This window comes from Leptinotarsa decemlineata, unplaced genomic scaffold, assembly GCF_025532065.1.
Source record: "Leptinotarsa decemlineata unplaced genomic scaffold, Ldec_3_MD MMD2_tig00000505_RagTag_RagTag, whole genome shotgun sequence".
In the NCBI taxonomy this organism is placed as follows: domain Eukaryota; kingdom Metazoa; phylum Arthropoda; class Insecta; order Coleoptera; family Chrysomelidae; genus Leptinotarsa; species Leptinotarsa decemlineata.
In genome coordinates, this window is record NW_027412549.1 from 16,640,922 (window position 1) to 16,654,929 (window position 14,008).

Sequence of the window (14,008 nt, forward strand, 5' to 3'; positions counted from 1 at the left end):
ACTTATAATGTATTTATTACAAAGTTGGATTGAAACAAGAATACAAACAGTTACCAATCTCAACCCTGTTTCTGGGCGAGTTCCTTAGCCCTGGCCCTTTTGATCTTGGCGATACGAGCTGCGGATTTGGAACCCAACAAATCACCACCCCAGTGTCTCCTGATTTCGTCTTAGCGGTCATTGAAGTTGGTTTTGATGACTTCTACAACCTTGTTGAAGTTGGACCTGTCACCAGAATCAACCTGGGTAAGAGCTACTGCAGTGCAAGTTTTGCGCCTCACCAAAAGTCCCAGTCTAGCTTTTCCTTTCACTATGCAATATGGTACACCCATTTTCCTGCAGAGGGCGGGTAAGAATAACACCAACTCAATAGGGTCCACGTCGTGGGCAATCACTACCAACTGAGCTTTCTTCTGTTCAATTAGTTTCGTAACGGTGTTAGTTCCAGCCCTGAGGGTGTTTGGCCTCTTGGTAGGGGCTTCCTCTTTCTTGGCCACTTTAGCTTCGGCTTTAGCCTTCAGCCTATTTCTTTTTTGGAGCACTTTAAAAACATTTTCAAATCAAGCAACACTGAAAGTAAGTAGTACACAGTACACTGTTTATTGACAGTCCGAATTGAATTCTGAAATACTATAAAATGCCCCAGATAACAGATCATCTCAACATCTCAATTTTGTTTTGAATCTGAACAGGTTTGGCTGATTCTTCAAGTCATCATTGAGCATGTTAAAAAAGTTTGCCGCAGCATATTTTGGGTATTTTTTATACGTCGAGTAGTTGACAAATTACAATCTGAATTAGTTTCTTTGACGGGTTGGGTAGTGGTGGACACAGATATATCTGCATGTCTCCAATGTTGGATCCGTAGGTCTTTTTTCAATTTTGAAAATAACAATAACTGCTTGATGATTCCCAGGTAAGACTCTAGAGCTACATCCTTTATTCTGAATATCTACAGGTCACCTGTGGAGGTCAAGAATGTCTTCTGAATTGCCAGTATGAAAACAAAAACGGATAGTAATGAACCCGTCGATAAATCCGTGGTATCGAATATTTCAAACAAGACGTTGTAACTGAAACAACTTTTCAGTAATTGAATAGAATAAAATGGTCCATTTTTGTGAACATACAGAATTATAAGGTAATTTATTACTATAATCAAGCTAGAGCTTTGTTAATCAAAAAGATAGAAATTCTGACCCAAAGCCAGTTTAAATGAAGTTGCAATCACCACAAATTTCCACATTTCAAACTACCCTTCCGAAATTGACCCCTTTGGTTGCAAACACCTCTTATTTTTGTTCATCAGATGGCACATCATCATTTTTGTATGAACACAAGCTCAGATAGAAATAAATGATTGAAATAGTATTAGATATTTTTTTACTAATATAGCCGCATCAACTACAAAGGTTATCAGTGGTGTAGTACAATTTGAATCACATTACAATCATATTAGATGTACAATATTCATAGATACATTGTTTCTTGTAGTATTTCAGATGCTTACATATCTGTAATGATTTATTTATTTATTATCTGTAATTATCTGTAACTTTGCACCAGTCATGTTAAAATTTTTAAAGCAAATTTTTAATTTCTCTCTAAAAATGTCCGTATGAGTAAAAATGTATCAGAAAAGTTAAACGCCATGATGAGTTTGTTATGTATACATGAATTGATGACAATTAACCAAACTTGTTTTTTAAAATAAAGGGGATATCTGTCAAAAATAAGCAAAACGTTAACTTTATCATAGTTGCATAAAATTTGGCATATGGATATAAAATTGCCGTAGACACAACTTTTTGAAGTGACTTTCTGTTAAATTCGATCTAGAAATGTACTTTTTCAATTTTTTTCAAAAAAAAGTTGAATTTGACAAACACTGAACGTCAATGGGTCGCAGTTGGCCGCATAATTTTAAGTTAAATTCAACGCACAAACAAGTGCCGAAGTTAAACTTCATTGAAACTTTTCGAAAAAAAAGTTTCCCATATGGTGGGCACTTTAATGGTGACACTGTATATTGTTTTATTTATGCGTATTCGTATATGTACATTTTTTAACCTTAAAATGTACGAGTATATCAAAATTTTATAATTTTTTTTAAAAACTATAACTATGACTTCATAAAGTTTCACTAACTTTGTCAATAAGGATTTCTTGGACAATAAAACATGTTTGATTGATTGATTGATTGACTTGTGTCTGACTCTCGATACAGTTCATGTAATCAATATTGGAAATGTTTCAAACACATTATTACCGGCTATTTTCCTAAAGTGTTGTATTGTGCTAAGTAAATACAAACTATTTCTGTTACCTTTTTCTGTCCTATTTTGTTACATATACATCTATTCAGAATCTACTTGAAATTGTATAATATTTTATAGTTTATAGTTTTTTGTGACTAAGTAGCGATAGCTAATATGTGTAATTTTGTTTTTTTTATTCAATTATTTTAACCAAGCTTTGTCAATAAGATATGAGTCTTCAGACAATAAAGCTTATTTTGACTTCGACTGATCCATCACAAACGGTGCGTGGAATGGCGGAAGAACTGGTGGTTTAAACGGTATTGGAAAGGTCAAAAAAATCGAGAAGTGGGGCCCCACGAAATGCACGATCGTCAGAAATTGTCACTTTTCAGTCTGTTCTCCTTTGCTTTAGCGCAACCATGTATCCGATCGTCACGTTTGATGAAAAATGGATGCTGTACAACAACGGGAGACGTTAGGACAGTGGTTCGACATCGAAGGTTATGGTTACTGTATGGTCGTCAGCGGCGTCAACCGACTACCATCTTTTCAACCACTGCGATAACTTTCTCACCGGTGGAACTTTCGCCAATCAGGACCAGACAAAAACGGCATTCGTCGACGTCATCGAATCCCGAGTACACAATGTTTATGCTGAAGGAGTTAACTGACTTGCATCATGTTAGCAAGAGTGCACTGATTCAAATGACGCTAATTTCGATTAAATTGAATGAGTGTTCACTGAGTTATTTCAGTTTAATGTAGACTCATAAAAAATGCCCGGCCAAATAAAAGTACGAGAAAGGATAAATCGTATAATTTTCAAATATTTGGTAATCTCAATATTTGCCGCTGGACTTCCAAACGTTTGGACCTGTTGAAAGTATTTTTTCTACTCGAGTGCTGTTCATAAATATTTGGAAATCACACCTGTCCATATGTTCGTGGTTCATCTCAACACTCTTCAAATTACACTTTAAAAAAAAAAAAATCGTATTGAGAACGGTGTCATTGTGGAATCAACTTTCCGAGATAGTTTTTCCAAATGAATGTAATCGACACCTTCGCATAGTAACCGTTCTCAGAGCATTTAAGGAATTTTCTGCTGTCTTTACGTATATCCCAAATTCAACTTCCGATTGATGATGAATCTAACATATTTTTCCAGAAGACCCAAATTCCTCGACTTGACCAAAATTTAAAAATTCTGTCGAGTCTCCGGAAGCCAAAACTCGCGTTGATGGTTTGGCAACACCGCCGGCGTCCAAACTCGACGTCGGGTCGGTATTTCTCGCCTTACTCGCAAGTCTTCTTCGTCATTGGACTCTCCTTCGCTATCAGTCCATAACTATATGAACCAATGAAGATTTATGAGATCCCTTTTCAAGTAATAAAAGATTGTCGTCCTTTGAAAATCGCCAGTGGAATCGGATAATTTGAAATAAAGAGACATTGCGGATATCGTCTATCGCCCCTTCCCAATAATAGGCTCATAAAAAACTTTATGTGATTGGTTTTCTTTGATGTTCAGCTTCAGGTTCTGAAAGAGATTCTAAAGTTTTTTGACCCTGATAGTGGTTTTGTGACTTTTTTACGAGTTTTCACTTTTCATCAAATCAAAATCTGTATCTTATTAGAAAAATAGATTAGAAAACCGTACACACCTCAGCAACTTTTGAAGCTCAGAATTCTTTAATCTGGAGAACTATGTTTATGTGGAATAAACTTCCTGAGAACATCTTCAGCAATTCAAATTCAATGTGAATCGCTACTTTCGCACCGGCACGGCTCAGTCCTTAAAAAAAATCTTCACAGATTGAACAAGAAGATCATAACGTTACAAATATTTCTTGAAGTGGCATATTCTTTAGATATAAAAATAACACACTATGATATATGGGAATTTCAAGGTAAAAATGATATACTTTCTCCAGTGGCGTCGCAGAGAGTTACTTCATTGATATTTATGGTAAAAATCATTGTTTGTCACTAATCCACATTATTTTACATAGCATTATATGTTTTGGACAAACTTTGATGTTTCTTCAGCCCTACAGAAAAAGAAAACCTTAAGGCTCTCTAAGAGCTGTGCCTGTGCGAAAGTAATGATTCACAATGGATTTGAATCGCTGAAGATTAAATCCATTAGGAAATACGTTCTCAGGAAGTTTATTCCACATAAACGGCGTTCTCCAAATGAAAGAGTTCTCAAACAGTGAAGTTCGAGGTGTAATGAGTTGAACCTCAAAACGACGAGCAGCCACAGTTCGTCGAATATTTCTGATATAATAATAATAATAATAATAATAATAATAATAATAATATAAGCGTAATCTCTCTATGGCCTCGATCGATTAGCGTAAGGTATTTGACACAATTTCGCATGAGCTCATATTGCATTTGCTCAGATGTCTTGCGGTACCCGGCAACATAGTGAGATGCATTGAACAACTGATACCACTTTGGCGATCTCGCTTCACCATAACATCTGGTCAAGCAAGAGTCCAAACAGGGTGGGTCACTTTCAGAAGGGGTGTATTTCAGGGTGATTCCCTCAGCCCCCTTCTCTTCTGCATCTCACTATTGCCATTATCCGTTGCGCTCAGAAATACTCGAGGGTATAACTTTGGCACCCCCGGAAACCGGAGGCACAAGGTCACCCATCTGTTTTATATGGATGATGTTGAACTTTATGCCTCTGAAGAGAAGGATCTCCATCAGTCCTTGAGGGTGGTGGAAGAGTACACGCATGCTATCGGTATGAAATTCGGGATAGGCAAATGTGCAATGGTGCATCTCAAAAAAGGGCGATGCGGGGATTACGGAAAGGATGTGCAGCTCGTAGATGGAAGCATCCTACACCATCTGGATGTCGGAGAGACGTATACTTACCTCGGGGTGGAACAACGCCACTCACAAGAGGTACCAGCAGTGAAGAACTCTCTCCGCGGCAAGTATCAGCACAAACTTTGACAGATCTGGTCATCGGAACTGTCGGGGAAGAACAAAGTTGCTGCAACAAATATGCTTGCCGTTCCAATCTTACTCTACTCGTTTGGAGTAGTGAAGTAGACTCGAGAGGAGCTGTATCAACTCGACCCGAAAAATGATGCATCTCTATAGGAGTTTGCATCTTAAATCTTCCGTTCCACGGTTGTACTTCCCCCGATAACAGGGTGGTCGTGGACTTTTGAGTTTGGAGTGTATACATGACAGAATGGTACTGGATACCGCCTGTTAAGTCGTCAGGAGTTCGGATCCCCTTCTCTGCATGGCCCGTGACCATGAGAGAGTAGAAATTGGAGCATTTCTCTTTAGGGCAATTGCCCAAGCAACTGATGAACTCGATATAGTTTTCGACATTGAATGAGGTGACCACAACTCTATCACCAAGTTGGAACCCGTTCAGTAAAAAGCTCATAACCTTAGTCTATCGTGATGGGTATGGAGATTCCTGACACAAGGTGCAGGGCCTGCCGCGAGGCGCCCGAGACCCTAATGCACTTGCTATCAGCATGTCCAGCATATGCGGTCTCGACCTATATCCATCGACATAACGCGGCCCTTAGAGTGCTATATTAACATCTATGGCACTTTTACGATATTGACGAGACACCGGTGTTGCCCTACGCACCGGGGGATATTGAATCCGTTGTGGGGAACGAGAAGTACCGAATTTTCTGGAACTTCTGAGATTTGTGTCACTGGTCGAAAACAGTGTCTACCATCCCGTCCAATCTCCACATTTTCTCTTCTTCCTTGATCACATGGGCTACAGCATTAGCCCAATCTTCTTTCCATATCCGTTCCATTGCGAGTTCTAATAAACGTTGGACATCATAAATTTTCTATATCACGTTTTCACGAGCTACGTAACCCTTAATTTGTTCCCATGTTAATTCTATCGGGTTTAACTCGCAATTGTAAGGAGGAAGTCTCAAAATGGTGATGCCTTCAGCACGAGCTATTGTATCCTCCACATGCTGGCGATATCTGTCACGAATCTGTTTAATGACACTCATAAGCTCGGCCTTAACCATGTCTTTGGAAAATGGAATTCCTTTTTGTCCTAACCAACTCTGCATGTCTGCTTTTCTGGTGGTCATAGTTGGCAGCTGTTCTACTAATCGGCTGTGATAAGAAGCATTATCCATTACTATTACCGAATTTGGCTCGACTCGTGAAAGAATGGATTCAAACCATCCTTCAAAGCGTTAGGCGTCCATGTATTCGTGATAATCCCCCGTTTTTTTGATAAAAAAAATTAGTGCACTATCGTCTAAAAAGCCACTCTCGCTACCTGGCGACAATTAGTCGTAGCCCTTTACCGTTGGTCCGCGTAACCCTGTTGATAAACCGTCCACAAATGCTTGACGATAACTAGTTACAGTGGTATCTTGCCAGATCTTAGATAATGTGTGACCTGCATTCACCCACGTTTCGTCCAAATAATAAATCTTTTTGTGAGCAGAACGCATTTCTCTAATAGAGCGAAGATATCTCCCTCGCCATAAGACTATATCTTCTCTTTCTATTAAGACAGACTTACGGGATCATTTGGCATATATAAATTTCAAATGTTCTTTCATTATTTTCCTTAACTTCCCTTTGCTCATTTTTGGAATGAGATCATTACCTTTGTCCTAAAGGATTCAAGGGTTGGCGCTTTATTCTCAAATAAGAAACAATAAATGGTATAGCGTATAAAATTCGTCTAGTACTCGTCCAATTCGAATTTTTTTTACGACAATATACTTTTGGAGCTTGCACAATCCCAGTCACCTTTTTTTCACGTACAATGCGTTCAATTGTCAACACGGTTATTCCTGTTAAAAATGAACACTGGGCTACAGCTTCCACTGTACGGAGAGTAATTTTTAAATTTTCGTACACTCTATAGACGATCTGTTTTTCTTCTAAGAACATAAACTTCCGCTTTCTCTGTACATTACTTGTATCTGCTACGGCATCCATCTCAATACTATAAAAATAATAAAATTCAATCATATTAATCAGCTATTTGTCAGTTGTTTACTTACCTCAAAAACTATTTTAAAGTTGATGTATTTTGAAAAACACTTGTGAGATTTTCACTCGAACAGATTAACAAATCCGCAACACGTGTCTCGCTGCACAGTAGCTTTTTCAAGCGTGTTCATTAACAAACTGAATTCTACATACATTGTGATTTATATGTATATACTTTTTGAAATATTACTATGTACCTAGGAACTAATAATATTCTAGGAACTAATTAATGACAGTTATACCTGAGTTTAACGAACATTTGTACCTGAGTTTAATGACTAGGTCAACTAATTATCTAACAATAAAGTGTGAATGTGATGAAAATCTATGATGATATATTTTGAAAAACATCGGCCAACTTTATCTTATATTTTAAAGTTGATAAATATAACAGTCTATTTAATAAATATAATAAGATATATTTAATAAATACAGAAAGAAGTCACCTTCACAAGAAACAGAACACAATACGCCTATGCAGATAAGGACGCTTGATAATGAAGAAACCGAATGATTAGTTATGGCATTTCAAGGACGCAAATATAATAGACCTGCAAAGTGTTGATCAGTTTACCGATGTTTCAAAGTATTTAACGAACTGGTTCACCTATTCGCTCGATATGCAGAAGCTATCTTGTTACGAGGGGGCAAATTTTATGGAATCATCTTACTTTTCAATTATTTACAATGGCGATGCATAGACAATAAAAATTACCCCGGTAAGAATGTAGTTCTAACATTTAACATTGTTGCCGTTAGCTCTCAGTTCAATTTGTATATGAGTTACCTTCAATTGAAAATTGTTATAGTATATGAAATACTTTACAGATTCAAATAAAGTGTTATATCATTTATCAAGGCCTGGAGCAGTAAACCCGGCTGCTTTACGTATCCAACAATCGAGCAAATGTTAATATTACGAGGAAAAAAAGCATGATACGTCTGATTATCGATTAAAATTTATTCAATTGATGTATTCACTAATATATCAGTTTGAATATCTATTTCCACTGTGTGACACTACAAAGTGTATCTTATCTGCTCTCAATAATATTTAATCAATAATTAGTTGGACAACACTTCCCTGAAGCATATCTTTTTATATTTACAAATCACATGATAAAATTGTATTTCTATGCACACACGGAAATGTCACAGACAGATAGATAAAGTTATTAGGTTGTTACAAAAGTGTTGACCGTTTTAATGAGTCTATCTCAAACTGTAATATCTCAGTGAATACTTATTCAATTCAAGCGAAATATGCGCTATTTGAATCAGGGCACTTTTGCTTACGTAACCCAAGTTGATTAATTAAGTGCGCAAGGTTTAATGAAGTCGACGAAGGCCGTTTTTATCCGACCTTGAATGGCGAAGGTTCTACCGGCGAGGAAGTTATCGAAGTGCTTGAGAAGATGGTAGTCGGTTGGCGAAAGGTCTTTGGACTATGGTGGTGAATTAGAACTTCGACGCTCAATTCGGTTGATTTTTGGACTCAGTGTTCCCCAATATTGGGTTTAGTAGTTCCAAGACATAATATTTGCTAAATAACCCTTATAGCATTACTCATTTTCTGTCTGTCTTAAGTCAAATAATAAATGAGAATATTTGGCAACTAGATGAAAAGATGAACACTGACGTTCATTAGATTTTCGTTATTTTAGATCCATTTCGAAATGGTTCGAAATCGGATTCGCAAGACGTCAATGAGCCCATAATATTCCCCTATCTTACCATAAAAAACCAGAACGACGAGAGGATTTTGTTACTGGTAAATTTACTGTCAAGCAGCAGAAAGTCAAGCATTATTTTCAATTGCTGTCAGTAGTTGGGAAAGGGATCAAACATTTTTTAGTAGATGAACAATTTAATTTTTTGCCAGAGCTCAACATTGTTCAGTTAGAATATTCTTCTATTAGTTTTCAGTTTTACTATTAGCAGAAAGGTACCACGTCAACAATCTCTAAAATGCTCAATTCTGGAAGTTACGGTGCGACGCGTAACTTCCACGAGACCGAAAGGATTTTCAATGAACGTTTTCCGAATCGTCCTATTTGTAGAAAACATTTGAGGAAAGTTGTATCCAAATTCACAGCTACCGGTAGTGTACATAACAAAAAGCCCCCGGTCATCCGTCCATTACGGATGAACAAAAAGTGCAAATCACTGGTGAGATGGTAGTAAATTCTGAACAGTCTTCTTATTCCGTCGCGAATGTTTGTGAGGTGTCTCCTTCTACTGTGTGGAGACTTTTGAAGAGGAATTGGTATCATCCATACAAAATTAAAATGGTATACCGGCACCGATTGACTGAAGATGACCCTGATCGAGGAACAGAATTCTGCGAAATCATGACGGAAACCATTGCAAGGCATCCTACCTATCTTCACAATATTTGTTTTAGTGACGAATGTACATTTTTTTCAAATGGCAATGTTCACAGACGAAATTGCCGTTATTGGAGTGACACCAATACTCACGTTTTCTGGGAAACACATACCCAATATCCAGAATAAATCAACGTTTGGGCAGAAATATTGAGAGACCATATCGAAGGACCTCTATTTATTGATCAGAATTTAACAGGGGAACTGTATTTGAATATACTGGAAACTATTGTTGACCCTCTCATCACTGAAATCGTCGAAGCAAATCCTGAAGCACCACCACATTACTCCAGAAAAGTAAGAAACTATTTGGATACTACTTTTTCCGTCGAGGTCCTAGGTACAGAATGACCAGCCCGCTCACCAGATTTAACACCTTTGGACTTTTTTCTTAGGCTGTTTGAAGCAAAAGGTGTACGAAACTGAACCTGCTTCAATTATATGAATATACGGCAGAGAATAATAAATATTTGTACAGATAATGACGTTACTGTGTTCGAAAATGTTCGGCGTGAATATCGGATAGGCTGTTCATATGTCAAGAAGTTCAAGGCAAGCATCTTTTGAACTGACCTCAAGCTTATTACCTCAGTTAAATGTCAATGTATTCAGGCAATTATAATTTTTTAGTAGTTGAAGATATTGACATCAAGGATTGTGAAGCATTTGTCAGGAGCTTCAAAAAGATGATCACACGACCCCCCTTTCCATTTATTTTTTTCCAAATGGCGCTCAGTCGCCATCTTGAAAGTTTCATCTGTCAATTTCACTTCAAAATGCATTAATTTTGCATTAATGCATTTTTCAAAATGCATTAATTTTATTATCCCAAATTTTATTTTTTTGAGTTGACCTGTTCAAAAAATAAAAGGGGGGACATTTAAAGAAATATAGGTAGGTACTGTATAACAGACAACATAAGTACGAAAATAAATGAAAATAAGGACTAACAACATGTAACTTATACAACTACAGATAATTTAATGCCTTGCAAAGAAACTACCGACGTTCGGTAGTTTCTTTGTAGGTAGTTAGCATAAAAACACTATTGTGTTTTTATGCTATTCGAATTGTTTAAAAAAAATCTGTTTTATCCGTTAACCAGCTGTCGCACCCCTACGAACGACAACCCTCAGAAGTTGAAACTTGTGCGAGCTGAGGATTAACGAGGTCTTATCTTTCAACGTGTGATTTCTAACACGGTTTGGACGATAGCAAGTGAAGATTGATCGTTCAGACTATGGCTTGAACCACCGACCAACACGGCAGTCATTTCGAGTGAGTGAAGCAACCACGCCGAACCGCTTGGCTACCGACCGACCATATATACTATAAGTTTTAATTCAACACTTATATCCATATCACAAAGGTAATCCATTCTATTGGGATGAACTTTTTTATTGCTTCGAAACAGCATTATCAGCCAGCAACAATCCACTCACCATTTCATTTATCACTGTGACTTAATAAAGTGGACACATCAAAATTCATATTGAATCCAAATCTAAATATTATTTCAATATCTATATTTAATCCCACTGCTTAAGTGTTCTTACCAAATAAACCATTTCACACGCTGAAACGGAAAATAAACAACATTTGTCAAAGCAATCGATATTTTCTCTTTTGAGATATAAAAAGCTTCCAGCGACTATTTTCAACCTGATAAATTTCGAGTGCTCGTGACTTTGAAATAGAATACATGAATAGCGTACACATAAAATAGGAAAATTCAGTGATATTTCACAACGAGGCAAAGTTTTATCGCCCTGGTTTCTCTAAATCTTTCAGGAATGAAAGTAATATGGGTATATAAAACATAATCCAGAACTCTCTGCGAGTTCTTTGATACGGCTTCCAATATCCTGAGATCCGAGAAAAAGTTCCATTTTTTTTTCTACAAGGAAATGAAACCTCGTTTGTTCTACGAAAAAGCGGTAGCAGTAATATATATTTCTGGTTTCTGAAAAAATTAAAGAGCGTAGGTGGTTCATAGTTCACGAGAAATAAAACACAACTGATGAAACTAACATATTGAAAATTGAATATTGAAAAAACAAAATTTCTCACATTTACGCTAACAGTCATTACCCAACCAAAAAATATTCTGATACAATTACACATCACAAACTGTCATAAGATCGATTGCACATGTTCCATAGTAAAAAAAGTGGAAAAAATCAAATATTTAGGAGTAGTATTAGATCAATGCACGCGCTGGTCAGATCACATCACAAATGTTAATAACCGTTTAAGAGTCTTGATGCACAGTTTTTATATCCTGAGAGACGTACTTACCAGAAGAAATCTCCTTTTACTTTACAATTCCCTAGCATCTGTAATGACCTACTGTATTACAGCATGGGGTGGGGCCTTCAATACTACACTTGATTCTCTACAAAAAAACACAAAATATTCTTCTAAGAATTATTCTGAAAAAAAATAAACGCTATTCCACTGACATGCTATACCAAGAATCACAGCTCTTGAATATAAAACTGTTATTTACTCACCAGTATTTAAAAAGAATGTACATCAGACACGAAACATCTAACCAGAGAAAAACTGCAATAACCAGATCCACTAGTAATTTGAATCTCAGTATACAACTTTTCAGAAAATCTTTAACGCAAAGATCTTTCTTTTTCTTCGGCCCTAAATTATTCAACTGTATTCCGATTGAATTGAAATGTATTCGAAAACAAGAACAATTCAAAAAAGAAACAAAGAAACATATTCTACAAATTTTATAATATAATGAATAATAATTTAAGATGAACCTTACCTTTAAAAACTATCTGTTCTCCTCTGTAACTGACCCTGCTTGAAACGGTTTGGAATCCTCACCATTTGCAACTTATATTATATAATTATTTGTTATTTTTTAAAAAAAGAAAAAAATCCATTGAATCTATCATGTTAATTTTTCTACTAAATTTTTTCTCTACTCACTGCTTAGTTATAATCACAAAATGTACACTTTTTTAGAAAGTCTATAGATCTAGTACATGCCAGAACAGATAAACATATCTAGGCCAAGTTACTGGATCTGAGACTTTTGAAAAACACGATATGTTACATGTAAATATATAAACTGTACTTCAATATATCAATATCAATATCGTCAGTGATGTGACAATACCTTTTATCTTCCTTTGACATGCTTTTACAGGAAGCGATAAAAATGTTTTTGTCACCCTGACAATATCGATTTCAAGTTTTTTTCTGCAAATATACCATTGAAAAAGGAAATAAAACTCAGAAAATTTATATTTTCATGTATTTTCAAAATTTTTAGTATTCATAATTAACATAGGAGATACTGCGTCTGAAAATATTGAAGTTAGGAGGTATTAAAATCCTCAGTGGATAGTTATCATGATAGGATGAGATCACTACTTCGCGAAATTACGTCGCTACTGTATCCATATCATTACAACTGTGAATAGTACTGAATACGTCCTCAAAGTACGATTGCTCAGAGAATGTGAGCTGATGGTTAAATCTAATATTTCTTGCCTATTACTAGCGACAAAAGTTGGATCCGAGCCCTCATTAATTACAGACTAGTATATATTCAAAGAGTAACTCACCCCTACGGCTTATATTCGTGCTGCCCCACGCTGTATGGTGTGAATTGGTGTCACATCGATAAGTCGTCTAATAGCAAGAGGAGGTACAGTATCCGAATCTCCCGGAAAGTAGGCGGAGCAGGCGATAAAATTCGTCTTGCCCTTTTTGCGCGATAGGGAAATTTGGATGACTACCACGTCTTGGGTGCAGAAGCCTGTAAGCAAAAAATGGTTAATACCTTTCCTGATGACCAGACATGCTCTGGGTTTCACCCCAGGGCATGCTATTACCTCACCAGGAATATTGCTTAGTACGGTTACTCGGCCTGTATTTCCTGTCCATGGTTCCAGCAGGAAGGCCAGGTCGATTAATTCATCCTTGAGGTTTTTTCCAAGGACGTATAAAGCGGCTTTGGCATGTTGTAAGTTTGCCTGCATCCACTTGAAGATAACAAGTGTTGCCGCAAACTTAGAACTCCTCGACCCTAGGAGGGAGAAGATGGGGGGTCCTTAACGACACCTCCACCCTCCTCTCCCGGGATCGAGGGATGTGTAGCAGGAGGTAAGGACACCTGCTGTCTCTGAGTTGCCTGTTGATTTATTGGATCTCTTTGGAGAGAGCCAAGTCCTGCCTTTTTTTTCGGTTTACTCGACGAGACGTTTGCAGTTTTCGTCTCTTGAGAAACACCTGTTTTTCCGGCCTTGGGGTGGGTGTGAGCCGGTGGTTTACCCCTATGTTTGGGTGGAGGTTTGGTTGAAC

General features: G+C 37.0%; 1 protein-coding gene across 1 annotated transcript; it reads right to left on the minus strand.

The window, feature by feature from the left end:
• Nucleotides 1-13,686, minus strand: LOC111515258 (large ribosomal subunit protein eL8-like). The gene is given in 2 exon segments (XM_023171484.2): nt 1-541; nt 13,545-13,686. Coding segments are annotated over 2 exon segments (624 nt in total). The 3' UTR covers nt 1-59.
• Nucleotides 13,687-14,008: the final 322 nt, after the last annotated feature.